The sequence below is a fragment of the Polistes canadensis genome, unplaced genomic scaffold, assembly GCF_001313835.1.
Source record: "Polistes canadensis isolate GaletaPanama2010 unplaced genomic scaffold, ASM131383v1 scaffold_52, whole genome shotgun sequence".
NCBI classification, from domain to species: domain Eukaryota; kingdom Metazoa; phylum Arthropoda; class Insecta; order Hymenoptera; family Vespidae; genus Polistes; species Polistes canadensis.
In genome coordinates this window covers 127,340-143,326 of record NW_014569599.1, presented here as the reverse complement: position 1 = coordinate 143,326, position 15,987 = coordinate 127,340, and the positions used below count along the sequence as shown (strand labels likewise).

General features: G+C 34.3%; 1 protein-coding gene across 3 annotated transcripts in view; it reads left to right on the top strand.

The window, feature by feature from the left end:
• LOC106785530 overlaps positions 1-15,018 on the top strand; it is a 224,641-nt gene extending 209,623 nt beyond the window's left edge. For 2 of the 3 annotated variants that reach the window (XM_014746090.1, XM_014746092.1), the window contains 10 exons: positions 10,661-11,108; positions 11,615-11,867; positions 12,245-12,320; positions 12,406-12,579; positions 12,730-13,101; positions 13,184-13,327; positions 13,581-13,794; positions 13,884-14,000; positions 14,114-14,320; positions 14,414-15,018. In XM_014746090.1, the coding sequence (XP_014601576.1) occupies positions 10,661-11,108; positions 11,615-11,867; positions 12,245-12,320; positions 12,406-12,579; positions 12,730-13,101; positions 13,184-13,327; positions 13,581-13,794; positions 13,884-14,000; positions 14,114-14,320; positions 14,414-14,637 (2,229 nt within the window). In that variant the 3' untranslated portion in view covers positions 14,638-15,018. The remainder of the gene's footprint in view (positions 1-10,660; positions 11,109-11,614; positions 11,868-12,244; positions 12,321-12,405; positions 12,580-12,729; positions 13,102-13,183; positions 13,328-13,580; positions 13,795-13,883; positions 14,001-14,113; positions 14,321-14,413) is intronic. The other variant, XM_014746091.1, reaches the window with a different exon arrangement.
• The last annotated feature ends 969 nt before the right edge of the window (positions 15,019-15,987 follow it).

Here is a 15,987-nt window from a genome sequence, read left to right as displayed (position 1 = left end):
CTTGAACAGCTAATTTATCTGGTTTTATTTGAGAAAAAAAACAAAAAATAAACACTACTATTAAGGACTATTTAGGTGGTCCAATTTAAATATCCAATTTTTTTCCAACGATTACTAACAGAGAGGAAAAGAGAAAGCTAACAAAACATATTAAAAAATATTCCCAATTAAATGTTACATCAAATATAATTCCTATCTAATAGAATTTCTACAATTTGATTTAATTTCGAATTCCAGTATCACAAATAATCGATACGTGCCATTTCTAATCCTGTCATTTAAACGTTATATCATACCTGTCTTACCGTATAAGGAAATAAACTGTAGAATTTGTTAAGTTTATTTCTTTTTACATTTATTTCCTTTAAAAAATACGTAACACTTTCCATTTGTCCCTGTTCGCTTAGGACACGCAAGATGATCGTCTCTCCTTAGCAATGTTCTCATATTTTCCCTTAGTAATGACACGTCGTAAAGGTACATTTTCGCAAGTGGCATATAATGACAGTTCTGGTGTAAGCGTAACGCGATCAGAACAAAATAACCGAGTCCGAAGACTTTGATTATTAGGGCCGTTATTGCAATACCATGCTAGTATTAATATTGTTGTAATAATGCAACACGATACACTAGACAACAACAACAACAACAACAACAACGTGAGCAGCCTAAAGGAAGAACTATGTGTGTCAGCGCGAGTTGGTTGTATAGGAATATTTCTTGATAATATATTCGCGCGATCGTAAAGGGGGTTGGTATGCCTGTCGGAGAAAGTTTAAATCCGGTGTTAGACTCTTCGTGCTAGGAATAATGATATCCTGTACTATCCTTTAATGTAACTTCGATTACTTCATTTCACATATAACAACTACATATTACGAGGATAAGCGAAGCAAAACGAAGGAAGAAGAATTTTATGTCTGACACGAGAGAAACTCTTTTATCCAATCCTTTAACATAGGGGAATCTATGAAAGGAGTCTGCTGAGAACACTGGTGGTCTTTTATTCTATGCGAAAATATCTTTCTATCGGGTTAAAAAGAAAAAGAGAGAAACAAACAGGATGCCACCTTTAAAATCCTTTTAACCAAGGTAAATAAACGTGGTGTCTGAGACTCTGAGAATAAGTTAGTAGAGTAAAGGAAAAATCTTTCTCTCTCTTTCTATCTTGTTTGTTAGTCACGTGGGATCGAAACTGGAGCGCTGTAATGCACTGCATGGAACGCCTATGGCGGTCTTTCTGCAGGCACATGTATCTCCCAGTGGTTTAACTCGAAGAAGAGAGAAAGGCAAACGACTTATCGACAGACTTAATATATGTGTATGTATGTATCTATGTATATATGCACCGTATGCACATATGCACATATCTTTATACGTATGAATATATGTATGTTTGCTATACGTACATATGTTTTTATGTATGTATATTTGCATTTATATATATATATATGTTCATGTATGAATGTATTAGTTTCTGTACGTGTGGCTACACGTTAGTATGTATTTGCTTGGCCAATAAGTCCATGGGGTTTTCTTTTTTTTTTTTTCTAAGTAAATAAACAGTAAAACTCTTACATGGACTTATTGGCCAACCCAATATATTTGACCATATGTATAAATGGTTTATATGTGTTTGTGTGCTCGTTGCAAGTAAGTTGCGATTGGACATGGTTGCATTCAGAAACGTGTGTTAGAAAAGTGTTTCTGTCGTCGAAAAGAACTCTGACGACGACAACAGCGACGAGGATAACCGAGCAAGACGAAGTCACGGATAATACCGTATCGAAAGACCAAGCTAAAGTGTAACTAGCGTTATTGGCGCTGCCTTGCATTCCAACTCGTTGCGTAATTGTCTGACGGAACGTAGTAGGTCTGGCTTCGTTCCTTCGGTTACTTCTTTAGATGGAAAACTAAACTTCTAACGGACTTTACTTTTTACTTATTTTGCAAATCTTTTTTTTTTATGAATACTCAAAGTGCCTAAAAAATAGGTCATACCTATCTCTAGAAAGATATTGATCAAGTATTTTTTATAATTGAAGACTTTCGAAACACCTCATAGAAGAACAAATATGAAAGTTATATGATTTTAATCTAACAAAGTTTGTTTAATAGTCCTATACTTCCGGAACACCTTGTAGATTGAATATGAAAGGGACAAGAAACGCATATACCTATGTAAACTTTCGATTTCACCTAAACGTTCTTACTTATGGAATGTCTCATTTGAAATTATAACTGTCTACTATTAATGTACTATTTGCTGTCACTAGTCTCTATTGTTTGATCATGCGAATACGTACCGCTTTACATAAACTTTCAGTAGTATGATGGGTGTTTGATATCGTTGAAATTGGAGCGCAGGAAAGTAGGAAACACAAAAAGGCGATCTTTCGTATCTCGTAATTAAACATCTTAGAAGATTAAACGTATCGAGGTAACATCGGCACGCACGATCTCGTGATGGTGCAGTTTAAATTTTATTATCGATCATTATATCGTTGAAAGTCCTATTTTCTTCTTAACGTTCCAATTATTAACGCTATCCGTTGAAAATCTCAAATGATTGCGAACATATGGGACGCGAAAATGATTAATAATTTGTAATCGTGATATAGTATCCATTAAAATTCTTAACGTCCCTTTGTTTTCAATTATTTTAATATCTATAATTACTTATGATTTTAAATTTTTACCGAAAACACTTAATTGCATTTATAAACCATCAATGTGCACATATAGTATTACAATATTCGTAATATTTTATTCTTATATCAAATTTCATTGGTGCATCGAATGAATATTATTATTTAATAATATATAGAATCAAATATATGTAAACTTGGAACGATTAAACCCATTGCAAATTCTCCTCCCATTTGTGTCGATTGTTACGATCACAAAACTTGTACGTGATTTACACAGCAGCTCGTAAACTAATTGTAAGCTTCGTAAATAAACTATAGAGTAAAAGAAATGCGCGACCGAGAAAGAAAGAGAAAAAGAGAAAAAGAGAAAGAAAGAGATGGTATACAAAATCGAGGGTTAGTGTGCACCCTTTGGCAATTCGCTTCTTTCAAATAGACTCTTGTAGGTATGTAAGAGCGAGACGACGATATAAATTATATGGGTGCAAATGGATGTGAATTACAGCTAAGGCCCTTATTTCTCAGTTTAATCGTTACCTACTACACAGTAGTTAGGTACTACACGCATATACGTTTGATTTTTCCAATGGTCGTTCTTCAACGGTGCAGCTAGCTCGTCATAAAAGCAAAGAGGCACATGGCCAGCTTGGAATATCGCGCTTATGTTCACTACTTCCATGAAAGACCACACCATGAGAATCAATTTGAAACACTACTACTCGAATTTCGTTGACGTAAACGTGGATCAGCGATTGTCCTACCACCTGGTTCTTTCTTTGAAATTATTTCTTTTAATTATTTCTTAAGAATTACATTTCGAAAATATATTCGTTGGAATGCTTAATGGTTAATAACATTTGCTTGGCCAGAAAGTTCTTGCTAATCTTTTGAGAAAATAGTAGTAAAAATAATTATTGGCAGCACGTACTTTCCGAGCAACCCTAATTCGTAGCTAGGATAGAAATCGTAAGTAAAATAATGACGTGCCATTGAAACAAAAGAAAGCATACTCGAAACTTGTGCGCTGTTAACGTATTTTACTTTGCTTTGGAATGATTATGCCTTCGCGGAAGGAACATTTATTCTTTGCCAAGACTATAAATTTTGCGCATTAAATAAACGGAACTAACCACGGGCGCCAAAGTTTGTCGACTTGCGAACAACGCTTTAACTCTCAACACTGAACATTTTCTTCTCGTGCTCGTTCTGTTGGAGCGACAGATGCGGAGACCTTTTATGTCACATAACGCCGCCAAAATGGGCATTGTGGTATTCTCTGTTTCGTCATGAATAGTAGACATTTCTGAGGGTCGCTATGAAAGACCCAGTATGGACCACAGTGAGCGTTCTTCATTATTATTATTATTCGCGGTTTTTAGGTGGATGTGCTTTACCGAGAAATAAAACAACAATATTGGATCATTCTTTTAGGTTTGCCTATAATATATATGTATATATACCGATTTACCAAATTCGAATAAATATGAAATTAATGAAAAATAATTCTATACAAATCATATAACCGATGATAAGAAAATAATTAGCATTTTTTTTCTTACTAACCAAAGTTACCGTTCGTTAATCGAAAGATTTAATATTCAATAGTTTTCGAAAGTATCTCATTAGGCTATTTAATGTCACGTATCACCGATCGTATGTTCGAGGAATCGATTAAACACGCGAACGTGTAAATTTGCTACTTTTTTCTCTACCGAAATGCATCTTTCTTTTTTTCGTCCCGCTTTTTTTTCCTTCTATTTCTTTTTCTATACAATGAGTATATAACGCAAAGGAAAGAGAGAGAGAGAGAGAGAAAGAAGGAAAGATGCAATAAAAGTACACGAGGTATGAAACGACACTACGTTGCGTGCTAAGGAACATAAATAATATGCGATGTGTTAGCAGCCGCTAAAACTGAACGAACTCCGATCTGTTATGGTGTAAAAAGAGAGGGAGAATGAGAAAGAGATGGTGAGAAGGGGTGGTGTATGTTAGACTATCCTCATCTTCCTCCTTCGCATCCGCTTTCGCGCTTGAACCGATCATAAATCATGATTTATATACGTTTCAACGTAAGTTCCCGCTCTCGTAAAAACGATTTTTCCTTCTTACGTCAAGCTCCGTGGATTGGGGGGAAAGGGGACAAAATTAAACGAGTCAGTAAAAATTAGGGAACAAAATGTATAATGAAAAAAGAAAAAGAAATCAATCAAATGCTTGCCATTTTTCGATACGTTCTTTTTCCTATTTTTATGCATTTACAATCAGAGATTTTTCTCGCGTGGAGTGCATAAAATAAATTGGGATTAAATGTAGGTTAAAATGTAGGTTGTTTGAATTAACGAAAGAGAAAAAATGATTCGTGTCATGTGAAAGTGGACGATATGAGAGATTACCCGAGTGAAAATTAATTCATTCAATTAATTTACATTTTTCTAATAAACCAATGGACCGTGACAAATTAAATTTAAATACATTTCAAATATGTACTTAAAATTAACGAAGGTAAAAACGAATGATACTTGGATCATACGAGAGAACTTTTTAATCATTATAATGTTTCTTTTGTTTTTTAATAAACCAATGTACCATTACGAATTATAATGAGATATATATTTCTTAAAATAATTTCAACGATAAAAAATGAAAATTATTCACAACGATCCGAACAAAATTCCTTTATCTCGGCTTAATTTTAAAACTAATAAATTTATTCATCATTGTAAATTACGTTGAAACGCATTTAAATCATTCATTATTAAAACAAAGAGTACTCTTTCGTATGAAAATATAATAAATACACGTAATTAAAAATTAAATTATATTTTTATCTCGTAATGAATATTCAATGTCAAAGACTTTCATAAAGAAAGAACAAACCAAAGTTTAATCACGGTGATTAATATCGTAACAAGAGTTTCATTATCCCCGCTTCTAAAAAAGAAAAAATTTCACATTTGAAAGATTTAATTTAAGAATGTATATATGGTAGGTATGATATTTTCCATAACGATCAGAATTTCTTCGAGGTTCGACCTTAAAAGGTCTTCAAACAACTCGACGGCTATGGTTTAAGTTTCGCAACGATTAAAGTGAATCTTCGTCAGAGACGAGTTTCATGCTAGATACGAGAGTGGAAAGAGAGAAAGAGAGAGAGAGAGAGAGAGAGAGAGAGAGAGAGAGAGAGTTACACTGCCGTCGGGCAGAGAACGATAAACGATGGAAAGGATTTATTCGACCTTTGCGGTCTTGGAATGCAATCTTTCGAGACACTTAGCCGTACGTGCTTTCGAGGACTACAGATTTCACGAGCTACCAGTACCTGTTTTCCTCGCGAACAATTTTTTACAGTCTTTCTTGTCTCTGCCATACCGCTGTGTAAGAAGTGCAACAACAACAGCACCAACACCACACCACCACTATGCACATGCAGTACCAGAAGTAAGATGGAAAGTGAAAGTGAATGGGATACGTGAGAAGAAAATTCTACGAAATTACATTGACTTTCTTTCGAATCTTTTCATCAATTCTTATATTATACAAATTTACGTGAACGTGTTCTCTCATCTTCATTATAACGTCGTTAAAACATCATCGAAGTTTCTTATAAATTGGTCAATAATAAATATGAAATATATCATTGTAATATGGATGACTTGGAGTTTCTAATCTCTCGTATATGATTTATTTTCATTATCTTTATTTTATTATTGCGCAGGAAGTGTTATCTAATTTTTCAGAGAAAACACAAAATATATAATTTATATAGATATAATAATATATAATAAAGAATTATTTCTCTTCATAATATAATTTTATTTATCGCATGTGCCGATACAATAATCTCGCATGTCTTTGCAAAGAGTTTTATTTTATTGCAAACACGTTAACGCATAATTTTATTGAAATAATTTATTTCTGATACCGCATTAACGTTCATTCTGTGTTCAATGTAAACTTAACGACTTAATAAGAGAGATATCTTCTCTACTGCGTGTTTTTTTCCTTTTGGTCAAGCAAAATGAGGATAAATTAAAACGACACGTTTTAACGACTCCCGTATATTTTAACGAAAGCTGGATAACAAGAGTAAACAGAAGATCGTTCTTATTAAGTGGTTCTAAAGTTCGCACGTTTAACACATTTGCTCTTCTTCAATTTAAAATCGTATGTTGCTAAAGAACTATTACTCGTATGTCTGTGTGTGAATGTTGCATATACACTACGACAGCATTCGTTTCGTTTCAGATATATGCAACTTAATTAATCACGTATGTAAGTACGATGTACCCAAGTTATTTCCCTTCTTTTATTCATCCTTGAATGAACGATTAGTATGCTATAAAATATATTGATGCCTAATCTATCTCAATAAATATATCTTTATCTATCAATATAAATATTGAAAATAATTAGAAAATTCTCGCGAATCAAACCAGTTAGGGATTCTTCATGGTTAAAAAAACCTCCAATTAAAACAATCAACTCTAAAAGTAATACAAATAATATTAATCTACTTTTTTTTTTTTTTATGAAAATAATCTAAGTATACGGAACTTGTATGTTTGCAAGAAATTCCTAAGTGGTCGACAACCTGTCACTCGAGTTAAATGGAATATCTGTATGGCGGTGTGCCTTTAAACCCATCGATAATGGGAAAGTCTAGGTGTTTCTTCGTCGATCCTCACTAGTTTCAATCTATAAACGAGAAAAACCATTTGGAATCGTACCTAAATGTATTATACGAGTTTTCTAACACAACATCGTCATCCATCTCGTTCTTTTTCTCAGCGATCGTTAAATATTCAGGAAAGTGTTGCACGAATACCGGTCGTACGACCGGTCTATAAAATAATAAAAAATGAAAAATTGCCACACGAATGAAAGAGCGACGATTAATGAATCGATAACGAACGATTCGATTAACGTTTAATTAACGACTAGCATTGTAAGTCAACTATGACATCTACTTCTTGTTTGTATGGAAATTTTCTATGCACTTGTACAATCAAATTTCATCACTGTTTTAATCGAAATTTGTATTATATTATTCTAAGATATACGAGTATTAGAATAAAATTAGACTTGTTTATTATAGTAGGAAGCTTGGTGGATTAATGTGTTGTACCAGAGAACAAATATTTTTAAGAGGATTGTATAATTAAAAATTTAAAACAAACTGTAATTTATAAATCCCTGATACATTTAAACAATTTTTACTTCTAAGTGTCTATCTTGTATTTAAAATATAAATATTGTATTATATATCCGTTTGTCATGGAGAACGATAAGAAACAACGATTATTCGTCCCTGATAAACTTTCAAGTAATTCATTACACTCCAGGAGGTGAAGAATCTCTCACTCTCTCCCCTCAAAGATTTATATTACATTTTTATCTTTCAAGATGTTTTCAAAGTTAGAATAATTCAAATTTTTTGTCGGAATTTTACTAAACTACGTGGAAACTATTTTTTCTTCCCAGAGTATTATTCACGAAAACGCGTTTGAAATGTTATTTGGTAAATTCTATCGTCGAAACTTCAAGGATTAGTTCTTTTGTCTCATTTTGGAATACAGCACAGACAACTCCCACTATTTATTACGTGACGTTGAAGATAAATGGTTTTAACGATTACCAAGAACAAGCTGAGGAAACTTTGATTGACATATTGTACTTAATCAAAAGTTACTTAGATGTATTTTATGCACAATACACGCATAAAGTTATCTAAAGGATACAACGCACATCTACATTTAATATACATGATTGTATATGCATGAAGGGAAACAATTATTACTGCACGATATTGATTGATACATTTGTTAGATTCGAAATTTTAATCATACAAACACCAATACTATTGAACGAGAAATATATCATGAAACATTGAATTTATCGTTCATACTTCGTGCGCGCTAGAGTTGATTTATTATATGTTCTGTGTATCGAATTTCGTAATCAATTCAAATGGAATTGCGTATTTTGCTTTTAGAGAAAAGGGAGGAACGCGATTCCCCGTTTCAATGAAAATTGTAATCCGGAAAAATACATCGCGTCCCTTCTAAGCAATAATCTTCGTAGTCATCCGTGACAGAAATCAATTTCACGAAGAGTCGTCGTTTGTTTCGATAATACAAAAAAAGTCTGTGACAATTTATTAGAATTATTCTACTTCTCACAAATATAAACGAAGTAACGCAGAAGTAATCTATAAATGGATTAAAAATTTTAATACGATGTATTAAAAATAATCCTTTTCATTTATTTTCTTTTTATAAATGATTTTTTCTTCTTCTTATATTTGAAAATATGAACACGCGTGTTAAAAGTAAAACGGATAACATAGAGGTTAGATCTTTTAGATTTAATTAGAAATCATTAGAATTATATATTACTTCTTATTAAATAAGCTGTTTAAAATATTATTAATAATTTTAACTTAGTTGCAATAAAGCTATCTTTTCTTTTTTCTTTTTTTTTTCAATAAAATCTTCAAATGAAATTGGAGTAACTTTCTGCATAACTTCGTTCAATTAAAGAACTTCTTATAATTGATCATTGAAACATTCCAATAGCGAAAAGAGAAACGTAACTTGGCACGTGTCCTAACTACAATCGCAACTTAACGTCCCGCGGGCTTCACAGTGAAAAGAAGAAAAAAAAAAGTATAGTACTTACGTACTTATTTTCTAAAGCTTAAGGCGGTAAAACTTTGTGAGAGAACGTGTCACGTACATGTGGAAAAGACGAATACGAGAAATGTACTCGAATCAATTTGGTAAATGGAGCTTGGCGAAGAATAAACGATGGGATTATTCGAAAAAGAAAGTACGTGGATTCTTTAATTCTATGCGCAATTTCGCATGATTTTGAATTCGAATTTGATTAAACGCGTTCAAAAAAAGAAAAGAAAAATGCTTTAAAAAAAGTTTTAACATAAACGTCGCGAATAATAAATGGTTAAAATATATTTTATAATAATTACAATGATAAATAAGATTCCACGAAAATTATATATTCGCTAAAAAAAAATATTACAATTACAATATGAAACTATAGAAGATGAAAATATACAAATCCCCCTTCTCATTCGTGAAATCTCACTCTATTAACATGATAGCTTCGAAAACACGGAGACAATCCATGTAGTGCGTCTGTTTTATGACAACAAATATATATATGCACTCTTATTTCGTTACGGATACTCGATCGAAATTGTTCACGTTCCATATCTTTGAATTCAGAATAAACTACTACTACTCGTCCATGGCAAAGAGGATTTCACGCTCGCGTGAATATGCACCGTGAACATACAACAGACAATCGCGCACACACATACACATACCGTTGAAAAGTTCCTACGATATGTTTTCTGTAAACGTTCTTCTTATGTGTACCGCCCCCCTACGTGTTTCTCTCGACAATGATCCCCCATAGATACATACATACGTGTATACGGCAAAACCATGACGCCCCTCCTCGTCTTCCCAACCCCACCCGGCCCCTTTTCCTTCCTTCCTTCCTTCCTTCCCTTTCTTTCTTCTTTCTTCCCTTCTCTCGTCACGACGTTATTTACTCCCATATGTCGATTTATGGCCTCTACCCGGCCGAGGGCGGAATGCTTCTGCTATGTGCACGCGGCAGGGGGCTTACAACATAGAAAGCAGACACGAAAATATCGTTTTTCATCAGGAAACTAAGTATTCCGTGTGGACCGTCATTATCTTAGTATCAAAAATTGATATTGGTTTATTCGTAAAAAACAAATCTTACGGATGCATTACTTTTGTATTAGGGTGAAGCAAAAGTTCGTGGATTAATAATGTTATCAACTACATAATGGATTGTCTTTTTTTTTGCAAAATTTACTATGGAAATATTAATATAAAACGAACCTTTAGTGTTCACCCTAATATATATATTTGATTATATTTTTGTGTCTAACTAAATTTGGATTGGAATTATTATCATACAATTAAAGTATCCTTTATTTCGTTAAATTGTAGAGACACATCGACAAAGGAAGCGACCTCGCAGAGGCTGCGAGTGCCAGCGGACTCCGTGAACTCGCGAGATCCTTGAAACAACATTTGCGAGGATTTGGTTCAAGATTAGAGGATAGACGGGAGTATCTCGAGGATACGTCGAGATGTTGTCTGCTACAGGATCGTGCTTACGAGTGGGCCCAGGAGGCTCGCGTGGCCGCCGAAAGGAGATCCCAACAATTTCTTATGGCGAGGCCGCCCCTCCCACCGGAACATTTCAACGAGATGATGGCGCTCGCTGAAAAACTCGGTAACGAGATACTACTTGAACAATGTCGCATTGCCAGGAGCAAGTGTGCGGAAGCATTAGAAATTGCTAGGACTTCTTCGGCACCTGGTTCACCAGCTAGAAGAAGATCTTTTGCCACTTCGGACTCCGCCACTTCCTGGGACGACAGCTTGACGAAGAGTAAGTTAATCGATTTGAAAACAATCCTAACTCGTAGACACAATTATTACAATAATTATCGACGATCAATTCTTCCAAAAAGTTCCTGCTGATTTATCTTAATTATTTTTCATTTTGCATGAGACTATTTTGAAATATTTTTTTTTAAATAAATGGAGTGACAGCATGAACTTTCTGGACCACCCAATAGTAAACTAATACAACATGAAAAGTACGTAATACAATAGCATGCTGCAACGACGATGTGATAAGATTGACAGGCCTTAGATAGAATGATGATGGATGTGTCGTTGTTATATGTTTTTTATCATTGAACTATGATACGCATTTGTTCGAAAAATACTTCTGTGTTATAGTTTTATTTAAAAAGTTAAACGATTCTCTCTTCGTTATATACGGTAAAAAATATCGCGCAAAAGTTACTCGCAAATATATTTTTATTTCTTAGAAAATCTATTTGTTAATATTAGCGAGTGATAGAATATAGAAGGAAAAATTATTTATAGGAACTTCATGGGACGATAGTGATAGCACCGCATCTTACGCATGTCCGATGGAAAGTGTTGGATCCGCCGGAAGTGGAGGTCGACCGGTATTGGACAACATTGCCGAACTTCGGGAAAGTGCTGAACAACTTCTCGATTGTTCACCACCAAGAACACCACCGAGAAGTCCAGCACCCCGAAGATTGGTCAAACCTCCGGTTAATTCGCATCTTCATAGGGCGGCTAGTATAGCACCCGGAATGAAAGCCAAAAAGTATGATTTATGTTATTCTTATTTCTTCCAAATATTTTACATTTAATATTTAATACAAATATTTAAATAATCGATCGTTCTAACATGGAGAAGCAAAATCCACGATTCCACTTAAAAGAAAATACGCAAGTATGGTTTAAAAATGTTTGAAATTCGACAAAATAAAAAAATAAAACAAAACAAACGAACTAGACACCATTGAAAAAATGTACAAACTTTGATCCCTACGTTGATGAATTTAACGATTTTTCTAACTTTCTCTTATATTCCACGATTCATCAACGTACCGTAGTTCCCTGAAAACCGCAATTTCAATTATGCGGTCATAAGGAATTATTACATGTAAGATGTCCTTAATAAAGAATTTCACCTTGCAGAACGATACTTCTTATAATGAGAGAGATGATACAAACTGAACGAGACTATGTGAAGTCGTTGGAATATATAATAGAGGTATAATAAAAGTTACAGAAATAACATACGATTGTTAACTTTTTACTATATTACAAAGTCTTATTCTTTACTTTGATTATTGAAGAATTACATCCCGGAGCTCGTGCGTGAGGATATACCCCAAGCTTTAAGAGGTCAAAGAAACGTAATCTTTGGTAACGTCGAGAAGATCTATGAATTCCATAGTCAACATTTCTTACGGGAGTTAGAACAATGTGAACAGTCACCTATGCTCGTGGGACAATGCTTTTTAAGACACGTATGTATCTTCTGTTAAAATATAATATCAAACGAGACATTAATATTTTATAACACAAATACGAATAATCTATAATATTTCAAATATTGATCGGATAAATAGTAGTCGAAAAAATGATTTTAATATATTTTCTTTTTTGGTTTTATTTAGGAAAAGAAATTTTATCTTTATGCACTTTACAATAAGAACAAACCAAATTCGGACTCGTTAATGGCCGAATATGGGACAGCATTCTTCAAGCAGAAACAAATGGAACTGGGAGATAAAATGGATCTAGCTAGTTATCTTTTAAAACCTGTCCAACGAATGGGAAAGTATGCATTGCTCCTCCAACAATTAGTCAAAGCTGGGACGGATCTTTCCGAACAAATGTCTGGCAAAGATGAGAAAGAAGAAAAAGAGGATAGCGTAAAACCAGTAGTGGAGGGAGAGGCTGATTTAAGAGCTGCTGAACAGATGGTACGGTTCCAACTTAGGCATGGAAATGACCTCCTGGCGATGGACTCCCTCCGAGATTGCGACGTACGTTGAATATCTACAAAAAAATTCTAAAGCCGTCTCCTTTAGTAATCGCAATTTTAACGAGGCAAATTCATTATCCTAGGTAAACGTCAAAGAGCAAGGTAGACTGTTAAGACAAAATGAATTTTTGGTTTGGCAAGGTAAAGGAAAGAAGTGTCTACGTCAAGTTTTTCTATTCGAGGATTTGATACTCTTCAGTAAAGCGAGAAGATTCCCCGACAGAAAGGTAAAAGAATTATGTAAAATATTATTAAGTTGTATCTAAAAAATGTTGTAGACAATTTGGGGTGTCCCTATAAAATCAAAATTACATTACATTGGTTCCCGTTGCATAAAAGATGATTGATAAGCCGAAATTTGTATCGTTTCGCATTGCAGTTTTCTTTATTATATGCAACCGAAAATTGTTTACGATATTTGTAGATGTAATGTATAAACAAATAATTTTTAACACAATCGTCTATTTTTGTTGATAACAGAACCTTGACATATACATCTACAAACACAGTATCAAAACGACGGATATAGGTTTAACCGCAGTGATCGCGGATTCACCAACAAAATTCGAGATTTGGTTCCGCAAAAGGAAGCCTGGCGACACGTACACGTTGCAATGCGCAAGCGAGGATATAAAAAAAGCTTGGACCGAGGAATTGAGCAATCTTCTGTGGAAGCAGGCGCTTCGAAACAGAGGTGACAATCTACTTTTAGATTTCTTAGGATCGCGCAAGCGAGTAAAAAATACGACCGAGTAACTAACGTTGACTTTATTTGGTTTTTAGAAGTGCGCCTGGCGGAGATGTCGAGCATGGGCATAGGAAACAAACCTTGTTTGGACATTAGGCCTAGCGCTGATCAAATAAACGATCGTTCCATCAGCGTAGCTCAACTTTCGAAAAGTAAATATATATTGTATTATTAAATCCTAATAAGAAAAATATTAAATTGTTAACATTTGAACAAGTTTTGATGATATTAATAATCGTTGATTTTTCTTTTTCCCATGCAAAAGCAGCACCAAGATTCAGAAACTCGATAGCAGTCTCGATGTCAGAAGATTCCGGACGTTGCAGTAGAAGACCGCACAGCGTAATTTCAGTAAGTTCATCATCGAGTAGCGGTGGTAGCAGCGGACCACCTACCACCCATAATCTCGGTTTGGATACGAGTCCCCGACCTCATCATCGAAGCACTACTTTAAACAGTCAGTGCAGCGTCGGTAAGTCGTTCGTCGGACGATTATCAGCGTCGAGCTTAGCATCCTCCTATTGTCTTTCTCGCGAGATCTGTTTTCTTGATCCCTCGCTTGCAGAAAGCGGAATAATAGCTGATATATCGATCGTCTCGGACGACGGTGGTGATGGCACTGAAAGGAGTCATTGGAATTCGACATTGGAAAGTCCCATGTCACATTTACCAACAACCTCAACTCCATTACAATCACCAAGCAGTGCAACGGTGGCAACGGTTACCACAGCTTCTTCCTCGGACACCAATCTAACGCCTTACGATCAAGACATGTCCATCAATCTTTGAACTATAACTCGCTCGACGATGTCCAAACGGGAGTTGAAACTCTTCGCAGGACAGAAAATAATAGAGATAACGCGCGGTGTTGATTCACTCGCAATTATTACATACATTTAAATAACGTCTATGTCTCTTACGTTCGATGTAGCGTGATGTGCAGGTGGTCTAAGTGGCATATTAGTTAGGTGCAAAAAAGAGAAATAATATTCTAAAGGGCGTAAACGTAATTGTAGTAGAGTTTCGAGATATCACAATTTTATTCTGTGCGAAAATAATTACTTCGAATAAACAGAAACATAAAATTCATACAAAAAGAAAGAAAGAAAAAAAAAAGAAAAAGAAAAAAGGAAGAAATGAGTTAGAGTGTATGTCGAGTACAGATTCAAACAAAAAAAACAAAAGCTCTGAAATTACGCTTAAGATGAATTCCTCTGCGACCATAAATAAATCTTCGACGACCGTTGTAATCACGCTAATCGAAAAACAGAATGGATTTTATTAACTGTTCTCGTTGTCGAGAGAGTTGTGACGGTGTAATACATATTGAAATCATTTTCGAGTGAGTCTATCTTTTGATACGCTTTAATTACGCGACTCATGCGCGATCATTATGATAATACGCCAGTTATGGCGCGCCTGTATCGTATGTTCCACTGATTTATTATTTTCATCAGAACTAAACCACAATATGCATATTTTCTTATAACGTGTTTCTAAATCCAGAAATGTGCTCGGAACTTGTATTGTTAGATACATCAAAATGTGTGCTCCTACCGAAGTAAAATATGTGCTACAGTACTAAATTATACTCGATGGCATGCACCTAATCGCTCTAGGTTGTCCTTCTTTACTTTTTTTTTTTTTTTTTTTTTTTTTTTTTTTTAATATATATATATATATATTTTTTTTTTCAAACGTATTGGCACATTCCTCATACAACCCCTTCCGACCCCTTCTTCCCTCCCCCAAAAAAAAACACGATCGAAGGATTCTCGACAAAATTGCTAATAATAATATTTCTCACGTATACATACTCTTTTATACTTTTTAATTTATATTGTAAGTATAAATAATTCCAAGTCCACATTGTGTTCGCTCTGTAAATCTTTGGAAAGTAAATTTTAATATTACGATTTCCAAGATGAGATGATCCAAAGGAGAGATTACCTTGTTGTTTTCGAAATCGAATTGCATTAGTTGCAATAGGGTTTTCTTTTTCTTTTTCTTTTTTTTTCTTTTGTCATTTTCAAAGAAATTAAGTTTCCATTAACGACTACATCTTCCTTAGGGAATATCAAATTAATGCGCACACATACACATAACACTTTGTAATATAATGTAATATTAAAGGTTTAT